The sequence below is a fragment of the Callithrix jacchus genome, chromosome 3 (assembly GCF_049354715.1).
Source record: "Callithrix jacchus isolate 240 chromosome 3, calJac240_pri, whole genome shotgun sequence".
NCBI classification, from domain to species: Eukaryota; Metazoa; Chordata; class Mammalia; order Primates; family Cebidae; genus Callithrix; species Callithrix jacchus.
The window spans coordinates 151,189,417-151,213,731 of record NC_133504.1 but is presented as its reverse complement, the minus strand read 5'-3'; the positions used below and the strand labels follow the sequence as shown (position 1 = coordinate 151,213,731).

Genomic DNA, 24,315 nt, shown 5'->3' with positions numbered 1-24,315 from the left:
TCCACCATAATAATCAAGAAACTTTGCAGGGATTTATGATGAACAAGGATTGAAAGATAAAAAAGAATCAATAGAACCCAATCCATGTATGATACAAAATAAATGACAGGAAATCTTAAAAGACTTATAATTCTCACAAAAGAATCTGGATAAATCCAGAGGGACAGTAGACTCTTAATTATATTTGAATGATAAAGTATAGTACCCATCACTTATTCTATATGGCAAACATGAAAGAGCGCTTAAGTCCAATCAATTTGTTAAATGTTTAAATAAAAATTATTAGAGAGGTTTTAAATTCTTCGTTTATTCTTTATTTCCTTGGAGAAATCACAAGGTCAATGCAGGGTAGAGAAACCATCCTCTACACTGTTTGAGCATCAGTAGGCATCTCTACCTTGATGAGAGAAGTACAGTGTCAGCAGGTATATACTCTTTGCCTTTTATTATAACTATATCTCCAACATTTACCTGAAAGAAAACTGGGAATTGGTTAATTATCTGCATTGAAAGATAGTTACAAATATACAACCCAATGTAAGAAGCACAGAATATAGTAAAAATGATCATTGGCAAACAAGAACCACTTATCTTCACAAAATGGAAGAAAATTATCTAGAGTGAGATTGGGGTTGGAGGAATCTTTACAAAATGAACTTACAAAAAAAAAAAAAACCTCATCTTTACAAAATGAGTTATATGTCAGACATATAACTCATCTTGATAAAATTAATCTGTTCTGTCAACTTAATTGACATCTCAACTTCTCATATTCTCTCTGACATAAAAACAAAAAGGAGGAATTTACCAGTATAAATCTTTACCTTATTGAAGGAAATCTCAATGCAACTGGAGATGCTATCATATATGTGATAATTACTCCTCACAATAATGCTTGTGAAACAAGTATTGCTCATAACTCATCATTTGGAGAGAAAGAAGGTAAGTCTGAGATTCTAAGTCTAAGATTTGTACTCAAGATCATAAGGGGTTGAAGAGCTTAAACTCAAATACACATTTTACTGTGCAAATCCTGATTTTGCACAATTTTATGAAATGATCAATGTATTTTAAATTAAAATAAACAGCTTAATCTCTTCATTTACCACCTCTTAGCATTTCTCTGTGCCTGGCATAAAGACAAAGACATACTATGTCCAGAAACTGTTAGCAATAATTTAAGTGACAGATTTGTCATATAGCTTTTGGCAAACAATATAATAACTAAGCAACAACTTGGCATAACTGAGTTGACCAAATTATACTGATAGCCACTCCCATTATATCATGAAAGTTGACCTTTTAGTAGACAAATGAACCTAAACATGAATTTCAATACTTAGTAGATGGAAGAAAATCCTTTTAAAAAAATTAAAGCCTGTTTGTTCTTCCCCTTCCCAACTTTTCCTTGAACTCTAAAATAACACTACTGAGGAAAAGAACAGAGTAGAGCTCTTCGTGGGAATCATAATAAGAAATTACTGCAGAGGCAGCCCACTGCGGTCTTTTTCTGGAAGAAGAGGTTAGGGGAGGTTGGGGCAGGGGTACTGTCTTTTTATTTATGACATGTATGCTTAGTTTCCAGGTAGGGAAGTTCTGGATGCCTTGATTCAAAAAATAATTCAGCTGAAATATGAAATTTGTACTATCTGAAACTGACATATTATCAGGGAACTTGGAATCAAACACTCCCTCCCTCAAAAAAGGGCAAAGAGGAAAAATTAAAAACTGCAAGTATAAATGTAAACTAGCCCTTAAAATAATGTGCGGTGATGGTACTGTGACTGCATTCACTGACAGATAATAAAATATAAATTCTCTAATCATGGCACTTAGAATGCTATCCAGGTTACCATGTAATTGTTCTTTAATCACCTCCTGTGTGTTAATGTTTCCTCTTAAGTTCAACTATGTGTTTTACAAAATCAGAATCACATGGTCAACACTACTGTGTTAGAGTCTAACGGTCAGACTTAAACAAATCCCTGATTCATTGCGTTGCTTTCCAATGTCTTTCCTCATTGTAAGACAAAAGCAGGGCTTGTCAGTCTTAAACTCAATAAAACAGTAACAATTTATATGGTACCCCAGTGGCCTGGAAAAAACCAGGGGCTTACTAAATGCTGAAGTTCTTACTAAAGCATGCTAAATCAATGAATGCTAAAGTTCTTTAATTTGGGAATACAGGGAACTTAACTCCTTAGGATGCCTATGTTTAACATCAGTTTCTCAAAAGACATCCAAACACCTGTCTTTCCTTTTGGGTTTTGAGCTCCTAATACGGCATTCCCCTTCCAGCCTGATGTGTGCATATAAGGAACTGAGAGAAGAAAAAGTCAAGATGACAGAAACACTTTGATCATATAAATTCTAATTGGAGGAATATCACGACAAAGCAGTTTTAGTCCCCAAAGTGCCAAAGTTAAGGAACTCTTTAGAGCTTCCAGTCCACTACCTTCAGCCTTCTGAAGTCACTGATATTAACAACTTTGAGGATTTTGTAACACAGTAAGATTATCAGATTGTAATAGCCCGATAAAAATCCAACTATTGACTGGGCTCACGCCAGTAATCCCAGCACTTTGGGAGGCCGAGGCGGTGGCGGGGGGAAATAGGAGTTCAAGACCAGCCCGGCCAACATCATGAAACTCTGTCTTTACCAAAAATACAAAAACTAGCTGGGCGTGGTGGTGTGTGCCTGTAGTCTCAGCTACTCAGGGGGCTGAGGAAGGAGAATCGCTTGAACCCGGGAGGCAGAGGTTGCAGTGAGCTGAGATGGTGCCACTGCACTCCAGCCTGGGCGACAAGAGTGAAACTCCATCTAAAAAAACAAAAATTCTAACCATTTTAATCCAATTCTAGGTTCCAACATATTTATATTTTTATTAAGAAATTTTTTTGAGACATGAATTCTTAATCCAAAGAAATACATATCGTGGTGGAAACTTCATATATAAAAGCAGCTTTACGATGTTACTTTTACACATGCATACAACCCACCATGCCATGCTTCTCCAGTAAGCCAGAAGAATGTGTTGATTCTAAGATTCTTTTGCTAAATTCTCCACCTGCAAACACTTCAAAAAACCTGTGAACAGTGTCAGCTGCCCCTCATTGTGAAGAAATAATCTGGGTAGAGGGCAATGAAGCCAGGAGCTTACAGTTCAGAAGTCACAATGTAGTTCCTTGTGTAGGGCTTTGTGATTACAATACTTTCTTTTAAAATTATGTACCTGAAAGTTAACCTTTTGCAACAGGGAGAAGGTTTTAGGGCAGTAACTGGAGAGATAAATCGTTAATATCTGAGAGCTGAAGTCTGCCCAACTGTGAATGATTAAATGTATGCTAGGCAAATTTGTAGGTCCTTTGAGGACCATTAAAAAGCAACCACAGTAGCCACACATTGAGAAAGGCAGAGAAAGAGCCCTGAAGTAAAGCCCATTCACACTAAGGTCTATCATATTACCTTGGCATGTAGATGACACCCTTGGTTTTGGTTTATTGATTTTATTTTTAATTGCACAAAGTATTATATAAGCCAATGAAAAGACCTGCCTCACAATCTTGTCATCCCAACAAGTAAGGCTGCTTTTGTGCCTGTCCACTTGTTCAATAAGCGATTTACAAAGCCAGTATCTCAGTGCACATAGCACTATTTATTTTCACCTGTGATTATGTCTTATGACACAGAAACCCTTATTTGTCTTTCTTGCTGCTCTAAGTTCACTGCTTGGCATATGCATTCAATAAATACTTGGTCAAATGAATAGTATAATTTTTTTCTGTGTTGCTATACCACGTGACATAACAGATTTTACTTGTCACAAAATATACAAGAATATAAAATGCCATAATTTATAAAAGTTTCCCTATTGTTGAATTTCCATATTTTCTAGTTTTTCACTATTATAAGTAAATAAAACTACAATAAACATTTTCATACACATGGAGATACTCTACTTTATGATTCTTTTCTTGGTATCAATTTCCAGAATCCCCTTTTTTACAGTTCTTGATATAAATAGCCAAACTGCTCATTCACAACAGTATGTAAATAAAATATTTCATAACAATAAAACATCTGAAACACAGTTGGCTTTTATTTATGGAATAGGTAGCAAATGAAACATCAATATGGTTTAAATTTGCAACTTTTATTTTGAATATTATACTCGGTCTGGTTGATTCTTATATTTCTCCTGGTTTACTGTCAACTTTTCTTATTTATATAATAGTGATCTTAATAATTTGTCATATTTGGTGCAAATATTTCACATAGCCTGCCTACTTATTTGTGGTGGTTTTTGTTGTGTATTAATTTAAAAATTTATATAATCTAATTCCATAGATTTTGAGATACTGCTTTTCTTCAAATATTTATTAAAGCCTTTATTCTATTTGTATGTTTTCTAAAAACTATGTTTTAACATTTAACTCATTTAGTCAGTTGAAATTTATTTTAGCATAGGTTGTGACTTAGATATAAACTAAATATTCAAATAATATTTCTTAAAATTGCTAATGTGTGACAATACTTTAAAAAATAATTGTTGCCGTTTTCAAATTTTAAATGGGTTTTATTTCAGAATACTATATTTTATTCTATACTATTTAAATCTGTTCCATGTTATTCTACTCATCAATGTCTATTTTTGCAAACAATCCATGATATTTTAATAACTTTGACTTTGTATTTCACTTTTAATATTTGCATACTGTTCATTTTTCCAAAATATATTCCACTTTCTTGTTTATTTTTGAAAATCAGATGAATAATTTAGTCAGTTCCTGAGGAAAATGTAATTTCCCTGGAATCATATTACTTCATAATTTGGAACAAGTAATATTTCATTTTTAATTTTTCTGGGAATATGCCATATTTATAAATTTGTATGAATATTTAATATCTAAAGTTTGGATACTTTCTCTACAAAGGTCATACACACACATTAAATTTATTTGTAGGCATCCCATAGGCCACTGGGAATGAGACTTCTTCTTCACTTTATTCTCTAACTTGATACTGCCAACATTAAGAATGCTGTTGATTTTTGAAGATTTATCATGATTTCCTCAGAGGCAACTTCTAGTGATTCTAATTACTTCTATAATTCTAATTATTAAATAACTTCAGCTGTTTTGGGCTGGATGACTTTTGGCAATACTTTAAATTCTGTCCTTCTCTATCTCAAAATGGAATGCCTAGGTTAGGTGTGCCACTGCTGCGAGAGGACTGAAAATGCTACTATTATGGGTAATTCTGGCTGGCAATTTAGTTTTTTTGTCTGTCAAAAATAGGACAAGTAAGAGTTACAATAATCCAGGTAGGTTAGCACAACATTAAAATAATGATTATTTATTAGGAAAATAAGGTATTTTAAAGAATTAGAGTGACATGATTATCTCCCGACTTTCTGTTTTTTATTTTCTGAGCAAGCAGCCTAGGTTATTTATTAGCATGCATATTTATGTTAACTACACTGACAACCCTAGTTAAAATAATATTATAGTAAAATTCAACTTATACTTGATTATAGCCTACCTGTCTTCTTTCTAAAATGTTTAAATCCATAGGCGTCAGAAAAGAGGATTAAAAAAACTTATTTTGAAACTGTTTTTAACATTTTTGTTTATTTTTTCTTCTAAAAAAAGATTCCTATCACAGAAATAAATAAAGCACAACCAAGATATTTTCCTCTTTGTTGCTCTTATGTCAAAAACCAAAGAAAAAATAGGGGTAAAATTTCAAGCATATGAAAGAGATGTCAGTTTCTATTCTAGCCACTGACTGAAAATGAAGAACAGTTTACTTAATTTTTAATTGGGGAGTACAAGGTATCCCCTGCAGAAATAGAAGGTGACCATGACCATGATAAGGTAGAATTGAGGGCATGGACGTAAGCCAGCTGGGAAGTACTGGAGTGCTAATAAACTGATGGTTACACTTCTATCGTCCTAGCAAAGTTATTGTCCCGTGAGACACACCTCTAGTATCCTGGCAATCCCAGAAAATAAAGTGCCCTGAGAAGAGCGGCTCAAAAAAGTCTTTCAGCCTCAAAAAAGTCTGTTACCAAAGCTATTCATTTGTGGATGACTAGATTTTAAATCTTCTTCCAGAACTAAGGGAGAACTAATAATAATTGCTTACCTTTTGAAAGTGAAGTCTGAAAAAAATGAACACTTGAATGACATTTGTTAAATTATAACTCAACCCACTAACTGCCATGTTAGCAGTACTATAAGCAAATTAACCTTTGATGTTATAGAACTGACTTCATTATAGGAAAATGCTTAATTTGTAAGATTTTTGTTTTAAAGAATTAGTGGTAAGCAGATGTAATTAGTCTCACTACATATAATTTTGAAGTAAAATATGCAGAAGTAAAATATGAGAACTCAAATTCTTATTTTTACTTGGACAGTAGATGATTAAAGCAAAAATTATAACACAAAACAGTTCATGGTTAAATAAAATCTATGAAAACAGTATGCAAAATATACTATGAAAAAAACCAAAAAGTTCTAGATATTACTTTTCAGAATAAGACTTGCTAGAATATAGCAGAAATATTAAATGAATATGACTAAAGACTTCATGCATATTTATATTACTAAATAGCTTTTATAGAATTCTTGACATTTGCTTATATTATACAAAAAAAAATTACATCTACTAGAGTACACCTCTATGCATTTGTTTTCCTAGAACAAAATAAAAATTAATGCATACCTTTTCCCAGTGGACAATTTCCCAAGCACCATTTCTCAAAACTGGAAAGAGAAAAGGTGACATTTTAAACAACCTTTTTTTTTTTTTTTTTTTACTATGAAAAGGCCATTTCTGATTAAATAATCATTTTACATGAATGGCTTCAGTCAAAATAACTAGTAGCAATTATTATAGGTTAAAAATCTAATTATGATAGCAAGAGTATGTAAAATTACACAAATAATTAGAAACAACCAACATATATTTTAGCTCTCACAATAACATATCACTAACAGAGGGCAATCTCACTGGTGTTACCAAGGGCTTTCTTCAGCACATATAGGAACTATGGGGCTCAGCTGGAGGAGAAAGCCACAAAAATGATGTGAAAATGGATGTGACAAGCTTAAAAATGTTTCAGATGTTACAACAGTAGAAAAGTTTAAAAAAAGAATCACAAGCACAGAATAATAGCTTTCTAATAATTTAGTAAAAATGTAACAGATAAAGCCAATGGATAAAGAACTTGCACCTTTAGGTTTATAGTAATGCAAAAGAAAAAAAACACCCAAATTTTCTTTTCTTTTTCTTTTTTCTTTTTTTTTTTTTTTTGAGATGGAGTCTCACTCTGCGGCCCAGGCTGGAGTGCAACGGTGCAATCTCTGCTTATTACAACCTCCGCTTCCTGGGTTCAAGCCATTCTCCTGTCTCAGCCTCCCAAGTAGCTGGGACTATAGGCATGTGCCACCATGCCTGGCTAATTTTTTTTTTGTGTGTGTATTTTTAGTAAAGACAGGGTTTCACCATGTTGGCCAGGCTGGTCTCGAACTCCTGACCTTCAAGTGAACTGCTGCCTCAGCCTCCAAAGGTGCTAGAATTACAGGCCTGAAGCACTGCGCCCAGCCCTAAAAACCCAAATTTTCTATATTTGGTTTTCTGGAAAAAAAGAAAGGCCAAAAGAGGAGGCTACTATTAAATTATGATGGGAGGAAGGTATTTCTTGGGGTTTCACTACTGCTTCACATTGGTAGGGTTATCCAGTAGACATTTTTTTCCTGTGATATATCTGTGCTGTAACATTGAATATGCTAATAAACAGTAGAAAATAATAATAAAAATATAAAACAGGATAAGAGTATATGAGGTAAATAGCACAGCACTTAGTACTTAAGACAGAAATATGTCAAAGCCCATCAACAAATTATCCAGATGTAAATTCCATGAGGGGAAAGCATTTAATATTTAACATTATATTCCCTAGAAATAGCACAGTACCTGGCACAAAGTAGCTACTCAGTAAATATTTGGCAATGAACAATTTTTTGGTACAAAAATATTTGATTCAGTTTCTTTTGATGTTGGGAATGATGAAGTCTGAACACTCAAAAAGTATCACAATGGTAACAATCCACAGAATGTTAAACAGCGAATTTAAAATATTTTATTTTAAATATTAAATTTGCTGTTTAACATTCTGTGGATTATTACAAACAAAAGTGTCTTGAAATCAGTATCACAATATAAACTATTTAACTGAATTATCTTTACATGTTTCTAAATTCCCTGAACATATGCATTGTGTCTTAGCCATTTCTTTTATTTCTTATACTTGCAGCACTTTTGGCATATAAGACATTCAGATGGTTATAAAATGAATATCTCACAGTGCATTTTGGTGAATCAACTCCATTAATTTATAAAATAATAATCATCCTAAGCTAAAGAACTAAAATAAAGTATTTCTGGTATACTACCTTAACTGTATGAATAAGTTACAGTGCCCATTTTTATAGTACTTATACAGGTACAGACTACGGATCTAAAGTACAGGCACCTAAAATTGATCCCTGTATCCCGAAACACAAAACTCTAATGTCTGCAGAGCTCACCCAAACTGATCCCAGGAGTAAATCCCCTGTCTCTATGTTGCTCATGGAGCTGTAAGGTTTGGAGCATCTGACCCAGAGTCAAAAAAGCCTCTGGTAGAAAAGCAAGAGGTGCTGTCTCTGCTAGAGTCCAACAGTATTTTCCTCATAATCAGTTGTAACAAAGCATAAAGAATAAATGAGCGCCAGGCACAGTGGCTTTGGGAGGCTGAGGTGAGCGGATCACCTGAGGTCAGGAGTTTGAGACCAGCCTGGCCAACATGGTAAAATCCTGTCTCTATTAAAAAATACCAAAAAAAATTAGCCAGGCATGGTGGCACACACCATGTAGTCACAGCTACTCAGGAGGCTGAGGCAGGAGAATCACTTGAACTTGGGAGGCAGAGGTTGCAGTGAGCTAAGATTGCACTCCAGCCTGGGCAACACAGCGAGATTCTGTCTCAAAAAAAAAAAAAAAAAAAAAGAGAGAAAAAAGAAAAAAAAAGAATAAATGAGAGCACACTCCCCTTTAATCATGTAACCCAGTGGTCACAATTTAATAAGAGAGATGATAACAAAGAGAGATGGTAAAGTCCTGTTCAAATCAACTACACCCAAGTTCAACGTACACAGAATGACTGTGCTGTAAGTTTGGATTGATTTAGAAGAAACTAGTCAATAGTATCTAGAGCTCTTTATTGCCATTTATTTCCTTCTGGTCCTATCTCATATTAGCAATTCTCCCAATTTTAACACTTAGTTTAAAAAAAAAAGTCAGTGTCCAATGTTTCTAAAATCAAGATATTTGACATGAGGATTAAGACTTCAGGAGCACTAAGTTCCAGTGAACATACTATCTCCTGGAATTTCATTTGGGTCTCAGGTTTTCCACTACATGGACAAGCTATCTTTCTCCATTTATTTACATCTTAATTTTTCTTGGATATGTTTTGTAGTTTTCAGTGATGGGCCTTTTACTAGATTTGATTCTTGATATCTTATTTTTCTCTTAATATCACAAGGGTTATTTTTTTATTCTCTTTTCCAGTCATCGGCAGTATTTAGAAATGCATTAAGTTCTTGTACAATGACCTTGTCATCCTGTAATTTTGTTACATGCACTTATTTGTTTGAGTGTAGTTGTTTTAACCTTTGTTTTGTTGTTTCTGTAGCAATACTTGCAAAGCAACTTAATTTCTCTTTGTTAACAATGCTGCATTATGATTTTTGGCAGTTTTATTATGCTCATATGCTTTCCTGTTTATCCCTCTTTAAAATTGTTTCTTGTAGAAAAATGCCTTTGAAAATCTGGAATAATTTTTACCACTAAAAACGTTCTGTTGATTTTATGCCTTAAGCATCTCAAAATCTGCCAATATTTTTAAATCTTCTCCATCATCACCAATATCAGCACCCCTAGTTCAAGGAACTACCTCCCAACTGGAAGTCTGTTATAGCCTCAGGATAGTTTCCTGCATTCATTCTTAAACTCTTTCAAATTCCATTTCTTTTTTTTTTTTTTTTTTTTTTTTTGAGACGGAGTTTCGCTCTTGTTACCCAGGCTGGAGTGCAATGGCACGATCTCGGCTCACCGCAACCTCTGCCCCCTGGGTTCAGGCAATTCTCCTGCCTCAGCCTCCTGAGTAGCTGGGATTACAGGCACACGCCACCGTGCCCAGCTAATTTTTTGTAGTTTTTAGTAGAGACGGGGTTTCACCGTGTTGACCAGGATGGTCTCGATCTGCCGACCTTGTGATCCACCCGCCTCGGCCTCCCAAAGTGCTGGTACTACAGGCTTGAGCCACCGCACCCGGCCTCAAATTCCATTTCTACAATGTAGCTATAAGGATTGTCTACGATGATTTTACATATATGCAATAATTACATATTATTATGTACCAGTCCATAAGCACAAGTAAGATTGAGTCATCCTTGCTCAGAACTCCTCAATTGGCTTCCCTAGGCTCATAAATAAATCCAAACACCCACAAGGCCTTTTAGGAAGCAGTTCTTGCTTCTTTTCCATCATCACCTCTTGCCACTCCCACCACACCTTCCCGTATGCCCTTTGTAGTGACAGCACCATGCTCTCTGCTGACTCAAATCTTTTGCAAATGCTTCTATGCCTAGAATGCTCTTTGCCTCCATCCTCACCTAGTTAACACACCTTCTGGATCTCAGCTTTAACAGCACTTTCTCAGGTTACATTGTGTTGACACCCAGTCCTTCCTCCTCACCCTCAAATCTAAATGAGCTCCATGCACTTTTCCTTTAGAGCACTTATCACAGCATCACAGTCTTACAGTATATTTAATTAAATAGGATTATTTCAGGGCTGTGTCTTCCCCCAGATTGTAAGATCCATGACGAAAGAAACCTTCTCTATTACACGCACTGTTACTGTTCCAGTGTTATCACATAGCACACACCGACATAAAGGTGCTAAGTACTAGCTGGGTGGAATGCTGAATCCATTAATATTCTTATCTGTTATAAGATCATATAAAACCATTGTAACAGTTATAGACTTCCCAAAGATAGAACTTTACTACCTAGTAGGGCTCATGTTAAAAATAACATGCACACGACATTTAATAAATAGTTATATAGGAAAATACATTGGCAGTTTCTCAAAAAGTTAACCACAGTTACCACAGACCTGGAAATTCTACTAGTAGGTGTATACCCAAAAGAACGAAAAACATATGTTCACACAAAACTTGTATATGAATGCTCAATGAAACATTATTCATAACAGCCAGAGTAGAAACAACCCAAATGTCTATCAATTGATGAATGGATAAATAAAATGTGGTATGTCCATTAAATGGAATGTTATTTTGCCGTACAAAGAATGTAAGGACCGATACAACAACATGAATGAATCAGAGATATGCTAAGTGAAAGAAGCCAGACACAAAGGGCCACATACTGTATGAGTCCATGTACACAAGATGCCAAAACACACAAATCCATAGAGACAAAAGGTAGGTTAGTGACTGCAAGGGGCAAAAGAAAGGAAGAAAGGAATAAAGGCAGAAAGCAAGCAGACAAGTAAGCAAGAGACAGAAAGACAGATAGAAAGACAGCAGACAGACTGCTTACATGTATAGGGTTTCTTTTTGGAGTGATGAAAATGTTCTGGAATTAAGGCTGCAATGATCGGTGCATAACCTTGTGAATGCACTAAACACCATTGAACTGTATCCTTTAACATGGTGAATTCTATGGTATGTGAACTGTAACTGAATTAAAAAATAGTTACCTGAATAGATGCCAATGAACTATTTAAACATTTGCTTAAAATAGATTTCTCAGTTTTATAAGTGACTAAACCAATTTTCAGTTAGAAATGGTTATGTAACCCTCAGAGGCACTAACACAAACTGTTCTCTGACATCAGCTCAGGGCCCCCCCTTCCAGCTCTGTAATTTAATCTAGCCCTCCTCAATATGCTGTGACTTTGCAGATGTTTGTTAGTTCACATGTAAAAATAGCCCTGATCCACTTTATCGGGCTCCGCTTAACACATGGGAAGTGTCACAACAGGTTTCTCAGATCCAACAGATGATGCCAGGGAGTCTTAATAACGGAGAGTGGAAGCCAGTGGCACTTACATGGAAAGCCGCCTCCAAATCTGTTGCACTTCTGCTGTCCTCCTCCAAATCTGCTTGATGCCTCCATCTTCTATACATGCTCATTTTCCCTCAACCTTGTTCTGATCAATTTTCTCTCCAGGTTCAAATTTATTTACCTCCTTTCTCCAAGTGACCTTTTGCAAATCTTTGTCTCCAGCCAAACAGTGCATTCTCCTCTCCACCCAAATGTTCCCTCTCAATCCATTATTGGAGAAAGACTTAGAAAAATGTGGCATACTGCCCAAATTTATACATCTAATAAACTTTTAAATATTCAATGTTTTCTACCAAATGACAAAATCAATACATGTTTCCAGAGAGACAGGTATGCATACAAGGTGAAAGCTGATGTTCCTCTTCTCAAGGTCACTTTCTCACAGTAAGGATTACTAACTGATGAATCCTTGCACACCTTTCTCTAGACAAAGATGGACATTCTTCTTTTCTCTTTCCCTTTTAAAATTTCTCTGCCAATTGCTTTTCCACTCAACATGTCATAAATACTTTAATGAAAAGCAGAGATATTTAACTCATTTTTGGAAAATACCCCATGGCATAGATGTATCAATTACAATAGGTTGGATAATTAAGCAGACGCACAAGACTTCACAGGATATATTCACAAAAGACTTTACTCAAGGCAAAGGATAGGGTACAGCAGGAAAATGAAAGCCCAGAAAAGTATCAGAATCCTGGGAGATGGACAGGCACGGCTCCCCAGGATCCCTTCTCTTTCACCCTCAACATGGACTTGGAAGTTCCATGGTATGTATGTAAAATCTTAATTTTAGGAAAGCCCAGGAGAAAGTCTCCAGTGGGATCTTTTCTACCCTTTGGTTGACTAGCCAAGGCAACCTGTGTAGCCAGTTAAACTAGTTAAGCCATCAATCTCTATATGCTTAAACTAAGTAGAGAAGCTAGTCTTGGGTGGCTACAAGGGAGTTTCAAACCTTAAACAGCACATTATAAATCACCAGCTATTCCATCTCATCCTTATCCTAGGCAGTGTCAGCATCACACTTCCAGGTGTCCTAGAGACAGGTACAGAGCTGTCCTCACCCTGTGTGAGACAACTCAACTTTCCACAACAGCTGCATCATAAAGCATTCAACTATTCTCCTCCCAGTGCAAATTCTGACTTCCATTTTTTTCTACTACCACAGCAATGAAATATATTCACATGATTGTATAGTATGAGAGAGAAATGCCCCAGTGAACATTGCTGACTCCAGGGCATTTGAGTTTGTAATTTTATCACATACAACCAGATTACTTACCTAAGAATCTACAGCACTCCACACTTTTACCAGCAATGTATAAATTTCCACTGACTATAAACCGAGACAAGTACAAACTTATCAATTCCTTGAATTTTGTCAATCTGATGAGTGTTTGATATTTATTCTGAAGGCAGTAGTGGTCTGGATTAATCAAAGTATACCTTTATCATATACCTTTACATCCCTACACTGAGTTGGAACCCTAACTAAATAGAGTAACATTTCTTTGAAAGTATTACAGAACCTTGTTGCTCCACACTTGCTCCTCGGCCTGCACCATCTGCAGTGCTGGTAGACTCCTTAGAAATGAAGAGGTAATTCTAACCTATCCCCATTTTGTTCTTGAAACACAAAACCAGAACACAGAAATGAAGAAAGGAAGTACACAAACCTGAGACTAAACTCATCTTGGAATATAGATGAGTATACCTTGGTGGTGAAGTTAAAAATCTGTTCACAACATAAAAAAAAGTTTCCATACAAATCAAGACTTGAATGCTGGCCAAGGAAACAAGTCAATCCTACAATTCATTATCTTTCTTAAACACCAAGTCCTTAGAACAATGAAAATAAATACTACCGTATGTGTTATGCCAGTGACTGAATTAGCAATCTAGCTATTTTTAAATCACTGACCTCCTCTGACCCAGCAGTAACCTAAGTTTAGAGAAAGCAAGAAACAACGGTGGGGCCTGTGATGAGCATTTAGGGTTGTTGGGCCAAAAGTAACTGAGCTGCTATCCTGATTCTAGAGTTTTTCTTTCTTTCTTTCTTTTTTTTTTTTTTTTAATGTATTCATTTCAGTGGAGAATTAAGTAAACTTCACATTATACAGCCAAGGCCAAAGTAATTTTGCACAGTTAGAATGTGTTTAAGAAACAAGTTTAACTGGATTAGATTTCAACAAGGAGATGACTGTGTTCTTCCAGATAACCTTCATTTAGGAAGATGATTTTCCTCTAATATGTGGAGAGTTAAGAAGGTGAGCCTGGAGGAGATGATTAAAGAAGGCTGGTGAAGGGAAGTAGGAGTAAGTTATGACAGGATTGTCAGAGTGGCCGGTAGTAGAGTGCTTTGACAGCTCATTGTTTTAAATGCAAAAATCCTCCATCACCTCTTCCCGTTCCAACCCAAATACACCTGCTACAGTTTTCAAACAGCCTAATTAGTCTGACAGTCCTGCCACAGGACAGCTCAGACTAAACAATTACCTAAAATGTAACTTATTTTTACTTAGCAGGATACAAGGTAACAGCTTTGTTGTCATAAGTTTCTTTTTTGAAATGAAAACATTCTGTTAGAGTACATTCCGAATTCCTCAATCAAAGCCCTGGAGGAAGTGGCCAGTTTCGCAGGACTCAATCAAATATTGCACAGGTGTAGGTGCTCACTTACTCTCTAACACCAGCTTCTCTGAGAGAAGCCTGCCACTCACCCATCACCCCAATCAGAATGGTCTACCACTGGGGCCACTGCTGAAAGTGTCACTGGGGTGCCCTATCATTTCTCTCTCTCTCACTTTCTTTCTTTCTTTTTTTTTCTCTGAGACGAAGTCTTGCTCTGTTGCCCAGGTTGGAGTGCAGTGGCGCAATCTCAGCTCACTGCAACCTCCACTTCGTGGATTCAAGCGATTCTCCTGCCGCAGCCTCCTGAGTAGCTGGGATTACAGGTGTGCGCCACCACGCCCAGCTAATTTTTGTATTTTTAGTAGAGACAGGGTTTCACCATGTTGGTCAGGCTGGTCTCTAACTCCTGACCTCGTGATCCACCCGCCTCGGCCTCCCAAAGTGCTGGGATAACAGGCATAAGCCGCTGCGCCAGGCCTATCATTTTGTAAGTGGGTAAAAAGAGGCAAGTGCACTACTTGTTGTAATAGAACAGAAAACCCACAGAAAATGCAGTGTGTTCCAATTCCTCTTAAATGAGTCAGCATTTAAGAGGAATTTGAGGTCATCAAGAAGGACTGGAGTACAGCTGAGACTATGGCTTTGACCTGGGCAAAAGCCAACATGTCAACATTAAAGCATTATTTTCTTCACTATATAGACCCTTACTTCCCAAGACAACTTTAGGGCAAAAGCTTCAATGTGGCACAAACTGACATGGCACAAGAAGAGTCTTCTGTAGAAATCTGCCTATAAAGGTTACATTAAACTGCTAGGTGCTTGGCTGAACCATTAGTGTCTACTGACACAAAAGACAATGGAAACTTCCTAAATCCCTCTTTCCACCATGTAATACATATAATAATACATACATTGATGTCGAATTGGTTGGTACTACTTCTGTCAACTCATTTATGCAACCTTGAAATGAGCTGTACTAAAAGTATGACCCCTCACCAGCAGTGTCACTGAGAATTTAAAAATGAAATTCTGGGGCCCCACTCTAGGCCCACCAGAAACTCTAGGTATGAGTCCCAGCAATCTGTGTTTTAACAAATGCTCCAGGGGATTCTGATGCACAATCACACTTGAGAACCAATGGCTTGTGAAACATCAATATCAGAGGCAAAACGTGACGGGAGTACAAGGACCAGCAATACCGTATTCTCAAAACACTTTATCTAATTCCTGCCCGCAGTCATGAGTCCCTCACTTTTTCCTCTTTAACTGAGAAATTCTTTGAAAGAAAAATCTCCCTCCACAGCCTCACCCATCAGTCATTCCACAATTCCTCCCAATCTGGCTTCAGTTTTCAGAGCTCCACAACTACTCTCTAGTTAAGAACAATGAACAATGGTGACTTCTTTTAAATGCTGGATTTAGTGGGTGTCTCAGTCCTGGTCTTCTTTTGATTTAGCGGCACTTGGTATTTGACTGGGTGTCTCTCTGTTGCTATGTCCAGTTGAATCTATGCACTGTGTGCTTTCCTTTGTCTTCTTTTTTTTTTTCTTTTACAGCTCATTGTATTTTAATGCATACTCAAGCTACAAGACGATTGCATTTAACATTGTTATAAATAAAGAAACAGCAGATCAATCATTAAGGGCTCCAGAGTGAACAGCATCTTCATAACTTCCATGTTTATCATCTTTACTTTCTGGATGTAATTTAATAAGATCATCAATTCGAAGAATGGTAATTGCAGCTTCTGTTGCAAATTTAAAACTCTTAACTTTAACTATGGTTGGTTCAAACACCCCTGCTTGTTTGTTGTCTCGAGGTTTACCATTGCTCAAATCAAGACCAATCCATTTTAGATTTTTTACGTTCTAGGTTAACCTGAGCCTCATTGTGAAAAGCTCTTAATTTTGCAACCAGATCTGTGGAGTTCTGGGCAGCATTAACTGCCAGTGTATTAGGAATAACAAGAAGTGATCTTGCAAACTCTGCAATAGCAAGCTGTTCCTGAGACCCCATGCTGGTTGCATAGTTTTCAAGGTATATGGACAGGGCTGCTTCTACAGCACCCCCACCTGGAACCACAGATTTTGACTCCAAAACTCTCTTCACTACACAAAGGGCATCGTGTAAAGAGCGCTCCATCTCATCACACATGAAATCATTTGCCCCACATAAGATAATCGATGCCGATGTACGAGCCTTACTGTTTTTGATTAAGATCAGCTCATCATCACAAATTCTCTCTTGGACCACTTCTGCCTGTCCCAACATTGCAACTTCAAAAGTTTCTTCACCTTCCAAATTCACCAGGGTTGACAGAATAGATGCTCCAGAAGCTTTAGCAATGCGTTTAAGGTCCCTTTTAAAAACTCTTCTAACTGCCATAGCACCAGCCTCCACAAAATACTTCAGATACATATCATCAATTCCACCAGTGGTTAGAATAATGTTGGCACCAGTTGCCAGGATCTTCTGAATTCTCTCCTTGGTGATATCTGATTCTCTCTGTCTAATTTGGTCCAGTTTTTCAGGGTCTGTAATGACCAACTGTACACCAAGCTTCATTTTTGTTTTTTGCAGGCTAAAGTCAAGGCAAGCAATTTTTGTATTTACAATTCTCTTGGGCATGCCTTGGGATCCTACCACACAGTTGAGTGCATAGCCACTGATCAGCATACTCTCCGTTTGACTTCTCCCATGGGCTTTCAAAATATTAACAGAATTGACTGGATAGCGCGGCTGGCCTCTTATATTTGTGTATTTAATAGCAAGTACAGCATCTACTACCATGTTAGCAAAGAAATCACCATTTATTCCAATGATTTTGGAAGACATGGATGTCTTAGCAGCATTGATCAGGCAATCTCTTCCTAGTTCATCTGTGTTAACAATTCGGTTTTCATTAATATAACGCACTGCTTCCTTGCAGGCAAGTCGATAGCCACTAATAACTGATGTGGGATGAATTTTCTGTTTGACTAATTCATCTGCATTTTTTAGGAGTTCTGCTGCAATAATAACCACTGAGGTAGTTCCATCTCCAACTTCTTTGTCTTGCAGATCAGCCAGCTCACAAAGAACGTTAGCTGCAGGATGTTCTACCTCCAGTAACTTCAGGATTGTCGCACCATCGTTAGTAATGGTTACATCACCAATATCATCCACCAACATTTTATCCAAGCCAACTGGACCAAGAGAACTTTTTACAATATTGGCAATCTAAGCTGCAGCCATAACGTTCTGGGATCGGATCGCCTCCCCAGTGCTGCGGTCCCGAACACCGACAAAGGCCCCTCCATTTTCACGACAGCAGTACACGTCGAATTCTGCTCACACCGGGGGGAACCAGTATCGCGGCCCCTCGGCCGACGGACGACCACAGCAAGGACGACGACGGCCTGGAGCAGAACTGAGCGATGCTGCGAGAGCTGCTGGGTAACGCCGCCCCACCCGATTCACGGCTGCCCCGGCCCAGCCGCAGGGCACGGCGGGAAAGAATCCTTTGTCTTTTAATTGACACAGCCTGTCCTCCTCCTCAGTAAGAAAGTCAGTCTCTCTGTACCTACCACCTCTCCAAACAGCTGTCAAATTCTTTCAAAAGTAGAAGAGGAAACCAATCCATATTTTTCAGAATTCCATCCAAGTTCCCCATACTGGTTTTTAAAAGACTCCAAAAAATGACCCTGACTTACCTTCCTGTCCCTGCTCCCATCATCTCATGACATGTATTCTATGCCCTGCCTCAACAGACTATTTGCTATTTCCAGAGCACACCTCACGCCTTCCCACTTCCACTGAAATGCTTATGTTAGTCATTTCACCCTATCACTCCCAGCTGCCACCCTCATCTCTGCTAACCAAAGTTCCACTCTTACTTCATGAACCCCTCAGATGGTATTTTGGAATTGCTACATCTCTCATTCAGCCCTTGTAACATTATTATTATTGTTATTTTTTACCTTGAATTGTATCAGTCTGCATCTTATCTTCCCTACCAGATTATAATTTCCTGTATGGCGAGCATGATTGGCTTCTCTCTGCATTTTCTGCACAGGGTACTACACAAAAAAGGTGTTCAATAATGACTTTCTGAAGTAAAATAACAAACGTTTCAACTTTTAATCACACCCATTTTTCCCAGAAAATATGTTAATGTAACTTATTTGGGTCTGGCAAAATCAGGAGAAAAATTCCCATGAAGGCAAACCACCTAGTTTAAATTTAAAAATAAAAGACAGTGTGAGTGGAGTATGCACATACAATAAAGTGAAGAGCAAAGTCAAAGCAAACCCTAAAATCAGTCTTCTCACTTTAACCATCTTCCCAAATTTACTCAATGGGTTTTGCTCCTTTGTGTGCAACTTTTAAAAATAAAACAATGAAAGACAACCCAGGGCTGTCTTTCCCCACAAATATCTCCTCTCCATCCAGAGCTACTGCTGAAGACATCTAATCAGTTCAATAGTTAGATCTTAGTATTTGTATAATACTAAGATTTTTCTGATAATCTGAAAATGTAAAAAATCTTATAGATGTCTGAAATTACTTAGGCCATAAATATGCTCAATTTTAAGTCCCTAGGATCATGGAAACACTACTTTCTAAAACCCATTTACAGGTAAGTGAACACACACATGGCAGAATATATGTTCAGGTCTACTGAATGGATCAGATGTGGGGGTACCTCCAGAGAGACAAAAAAGGAGCAATATTCTCTTTTTTAGCACGCAGAAAGATGTTGCTATTTTAAGTCCCTTAACATAATACACCCCTGAATGAATTGAACCAGATGAACTTTGCCTTGCTAGTAGGTCATTTCATGCTTAAGAACCTGAAACACATTCAATCCACACCAACTCAACACCTTTTTCACAAAGGACTTTAAAGGTGAAAAGGTTTCCAGTGGGAGATAAGCAACTGTGTACCCTGCAGGGAAGTAGCCTCGTTAGTGGCTATCAGCCATCACTCACTCAACTCCATTCAGGAAAGGCTGATTGATGTAGCACTGGGGAAGGAAGATATAGGTGAGTATGAGTAGATTTATTATTTTTAGCTATAACCCTAGTTTAAAAGAATTTCATGTGCCCTTTTCTAAATAATTAAAACAGAACAAAACTGCTGTATTAAATAAAGACTTACTCTAATCTAATGCTTACTATCATAATAAAATAAGGTACAATATTAAACAATGTAGCCTTCATTCAACTCTAGTATCAAACCAGTTGATCAATGGGATGCCAGAGATGGCAGCTCTATCTCCCATATATTCTCATATGCAGAATGTATGCAGACCATCCTCCGGGAATAAAACTGGGATTTTAAAAAAGCAAATTTACTAATTAGGAAGCATTTAAAAGTTTTCCCAAATACCTCAGTTTGCACCTGAACTCTATCCTTTCCTAGGCCTCCATGTTGTGGTTTTAGATGAAACTGTCATTCCACTTGAATTACTGGCAAGCTAGACATCACAGCATTCCATTAAAAAATGACAGCAACTTTTTACCAGTTAAAATAAAAACTAGCTCAACCACCACAATAAATTCATATGGGAATTGGCTTCAATTTACATATTATAATAACAATTATAAATTTGTAATTTATAAATTTCTGCAGAGATGCATTTGGCAGAACAACTCAGCTGAGAGAAAACAATGAGAGATGGCCTCTCATGTGTGTGCAGAAACATGGAGGAGGTTGTGCCAAAATCTGAGTTCAAATATTGACAGAAGAGATCAGAGGAAATGAAGGAAAGGTTGGATATAAGGCAAATGAGGGCATTCTGAATAGGGCAGTGCTTTGAGTAAGCGAAGTGATAAGCAGACAAAATACTGTGTTTGCAGAAGGTGAAGCAAGGGTTAAATGACAATATAATGACTTTGACAGAGAAGGTAAAAAAGTGGCAAGAATTTCTGCTATATTTGGATTTTATCAGTGACTGTGACAGTCTGGGACACAGTGTTACGAAAATACTGCTTTTCATCTTATTTGCACTCTAAATTATGAGTTCTCAGGAAGGCTTCTTTCATTTCCAGTCTCTCTTCTTCCTGTATTATCTATACTCAAGTATTTATCCAGAGAGTGGTTCATTTACTTGATCAATTACCATGCACATAGAGAGCACCTGCTAAGACAGGACCCTGGTCTGGGAGCTACTGGGAACACAAAGCTAAGCAAGAGTTGGACTGTTCCTCTATAGTGTTTCTATCTAGTATGCACAAACCATCATGTAACAAAAATACTGGAGCAAAGAGAAGCAGCCACAATGTCCTGGAATGGGTGGACCATAAAACTCACCAAGACTCACTCACATCCCTGGACTTCTGAGAGTCAATCTACTCTGTCCTTCCTCTGCAACTAGGTTTTTGGAAAACAATACACAATTTTATATTTGTCAGGTCACTGAATCATCAGTCAAACCAACTTAAATATCTCTGGGTCAAGAAATGGCTTGTTTCCAAAAGTAGTGTTGACAACTGTGAGGTTGTGAGTTAAGTCTCAGCTCCATAATTCAATTCTTGATTGAGTTACTTTATCAGTGAAAATGAGGCATGGAATAGGTACCAGTTTTCAGTTAAATGGTTGAAAATGTTGGAAAGAAAATGGCAAGTTTATATTTCTGAAGTTGCCAAGGAATGAGTGTTACCCTCTGATGTCTCATGTAAGAAGAAAATATTCATTTATCTGTGAATACAAAAGGGTTAATATTTAACTGAAGAAAAAAATGTCCTCTTACACATTATATGGACTTGATAAACACTGACAAAATGAAAATTTGAGTTGGATGCTTTAATGTCCATCAAAAATTAATTACCTGTCAAAAATACTCCCTTCCCACTCCTATACACCCACTTCTGCCTCAATTCAGAAAATCAAATTGAATTTCATTCTGATCTAATAACAGATGGCTTTCATGTTAAGCAATTTGAATTATCTGACAGCAAACAGTATCCTACTCAAACACTTTTGTTATCTCCTATCAACTGCCAAACAAAGAAGACCAACACTCAAAGAAGGCAAAGGGAAAAACAAAAAGATATGATTCTCTTAGGAAACAAATTCAACTACCAACATAAAAGCCGTAATTTCTTGGATACAGGACTTACCTCACACAGTCCAAAAAAAAGTACAGTCCTCCCTCAATATCCATGATGGATTAGTTCCAGGACCTCCCATGGATACAAAAATCCATAGATGCTCAAGTCCCTTAAATAAACTGGTGTAGTATTTGCATATAACCTACATATATCCTTTCATATGCTTTAAATCATCTCTAGATTACTTATAAGACCTAATATAATGTAAATAGTAAATATGTAAATAGCTATGTAACAGTTGTTATACTATATTTTTAAACTTGTATTTTTTTAATTGTTGCTTTTTTTTTTTTAAAGCTGTGAAAGCATATGAAAGGATATGTGTAGGTTATATGCAAATACTACACCAGTTTATTTAAGGGACTTGAGCATCTGTGGATTTTTGTATCCATGGGAGGATACAAACTAATCCCTCATGGATATTGAGGGAGGACTGTACTTTCTAATTTTTTTTTTTTTTTTTTTGAGATGGAGTCTTGCTCTGCCGTGCAGGCTGCAGTGCAGTGGCATGATCTTGGCTCACTGCAAACTTGGCCTCCTAGGTTCAAATGATTCTCCTACCTCAGCCTCCCCGAGTAGCTTGGATTACAGGTGTGTGCTACCATGTCCAGCTAATTTTTGCATTTTTAGTAGAGACAGGGTTTTGCCCTGTTGGCCAGGCTGGTCTCGAACTCCTGACCTCAGGCAATTCACCCATCTTGGCTTTCCAAAGTGCTGGGATTACAGGTGTGAGCCACTGTGCCCAGCCTAATTGTTATTTTTATTTTTTCCTATTTTTGATCTTCAACTGGTTCAATCTTAGGATGAGAAACCGAGAGAGGCGCAGTGTATTCTGTTGACTAAAATGGCTTTTATAGCTAAGCCCTAATATTTTATTTTTGAATTAAGTTTTACATACATTTATTATAGAAGCCTTCCCTCTCACTTGCCTATTCTCCTTTTTATCCATAGGGCCAATCCTGTTAATCTATGAAGGGGACTGATGAACCAAGATGGATAATCAAGAAATAAAATTTTACCTGAATGACAAAGGAATTTTTTTTGGAGATAGGTAAGTACCCAGAACGGTGGAGCACCTGTGTGGTGACTCAAAGTCATCACAGCTATCATGACCACACTCAACTGTACTATGTCGACTTCTTGAGCCAAGGCTTGAAAATCAGTAACTGCCAGTCACTGAACATAGGAGCCCTCTGCTACAAGATACATTACGGGTTGGAAAAGCATGTATGTACTTATGTTTCAAAAGCTGTTACTGAATATTCTGAGCAATATGGCAACAAATGCAAAAACTGCATATTGTCAAAAATACCAGGCTTGAAACATCTGGATTTTTCCCTTTCAATTCCTGTTGTTATCCCTTCACAACTAAACTCCTGATGTAGCTCTGTCCCAGACTTCTAACAGTCCTTTACTCTAGTTCATTCTGCCTTCCATCTTTAACCCACATAATCAGTCTGTCTCGTTTTGGCTCATAAACCTTCAACAGCTACTCAGTATCCACAAGAAATGTTGGAATCCCCTTGGCTTAGCATTCAAGACCCTATAGAATTCAACCCCAGCCTACCTTTTGAATCATGTGTTTGTTTCCCTGGCAGGTACAACAAGATATGAATCTCCTTGTTGCACCTGGCAGTCTAATAATGGTTCAGCAAAGCAGTCCTACAGTCTTCTTCCTTACTGTTCAGAAAAAACTCCTCTTCTCCTTTCCCACTCAACCCGCACATAAAAATGTCTTCTCTGTTCCTCTCTGTTCATCCCATGTCCTCCTAAAATTCAAGGTCTAGCTCAAGATACACCACAATTTTCTTTCCTTACCAATTTCTATAGCATTGACATAGGAACCATGATTTGCCAAAAAAATCTGAAGAGAACTGAGATCATGTAGTCCAAATCCTTCACCTTCCACACAGATTACCTCTTTGCACTTTTACATGTTTTTTTCATGTGCCCATTTCAACAAATATGTTATAAGCTCTTCATAAGTTGTAAGTTGAAGTTCCCACCTTATATTTTCTTATGTGTTATATAATAAAATAATCTCACTATTTTGCAAATTGGGTTAATTAGTAAATATATCTTCCTTAAATGTATTAAAAATCAGCATATAATGCCTTTCGTGGGAGGTGGTGAAAAAGGAGCAGGGAATTTTGATAGGCTCCATAGAAATATCAGCAGTGTAAAAATAGCCTTCTTAAATACCAGATAATGTTGGCAAACATCGCTGATCCTCACCACATCAGAGAAGTTCAGAGATGAGATTCTCAAATGGGGCAAACTCAGAGATGAGCTAAGATGTCTGTTTCTCACATTCCTGGGCATTGAAAATAAAATATTAGAGCATGATGGCCAATTTGCTTGTATTAAAGATCATTCTGCTTTT

At 37.1% G+C, this 24,315-nt stretch overlaps 1 protein-coding gene and 1 pseudogene across 6 annotated transcripts in view; both read right to left on the bottom strand.

Annotated features, from left to right (window-relative positions):
* The window catches only part of ATP8A1 (ATPase phospholipid transporting 8A1), a 250,764-nt gene that overhangs the window by 184,931 nt on the left and 41,518 nt on the right, over positions 1 to 24,315 (bottom strand). For 3 of the 6 annotated variants that reach the window (XM_078367269.1, XM_008993413.5, XM_002745887.6), the window contains exons 6-7: positions 6,731 to 6,771; positions 398 to 471 (exon numbers count right to left, since the gene is read on the bottom strand). Coding sequence is in view for 5 of the 6 variants with exons in the window: in XM_008993413.5 (XP_008991661.1) it covers positions 398 to 471; positions 6,731 to 6,771 (115 nt within the window). In the remaining variant the exon portion in view is untranslated. The remainder of the gene's footprint in view (positions 1 to 397; positions 472 to 6,730; positions 6,772 to 24,315) is intronic. The other 3 variants (XM_002745886.6, XM_017970589.4, XM_054253398.2) reach the window with 1 other exon arrangement.
* On the bottom strand, positions 16,375 to 18,334 carry LOC100405447 (T-complex protein 1 subunit alpha pseudogene; annotated as a pseudogene).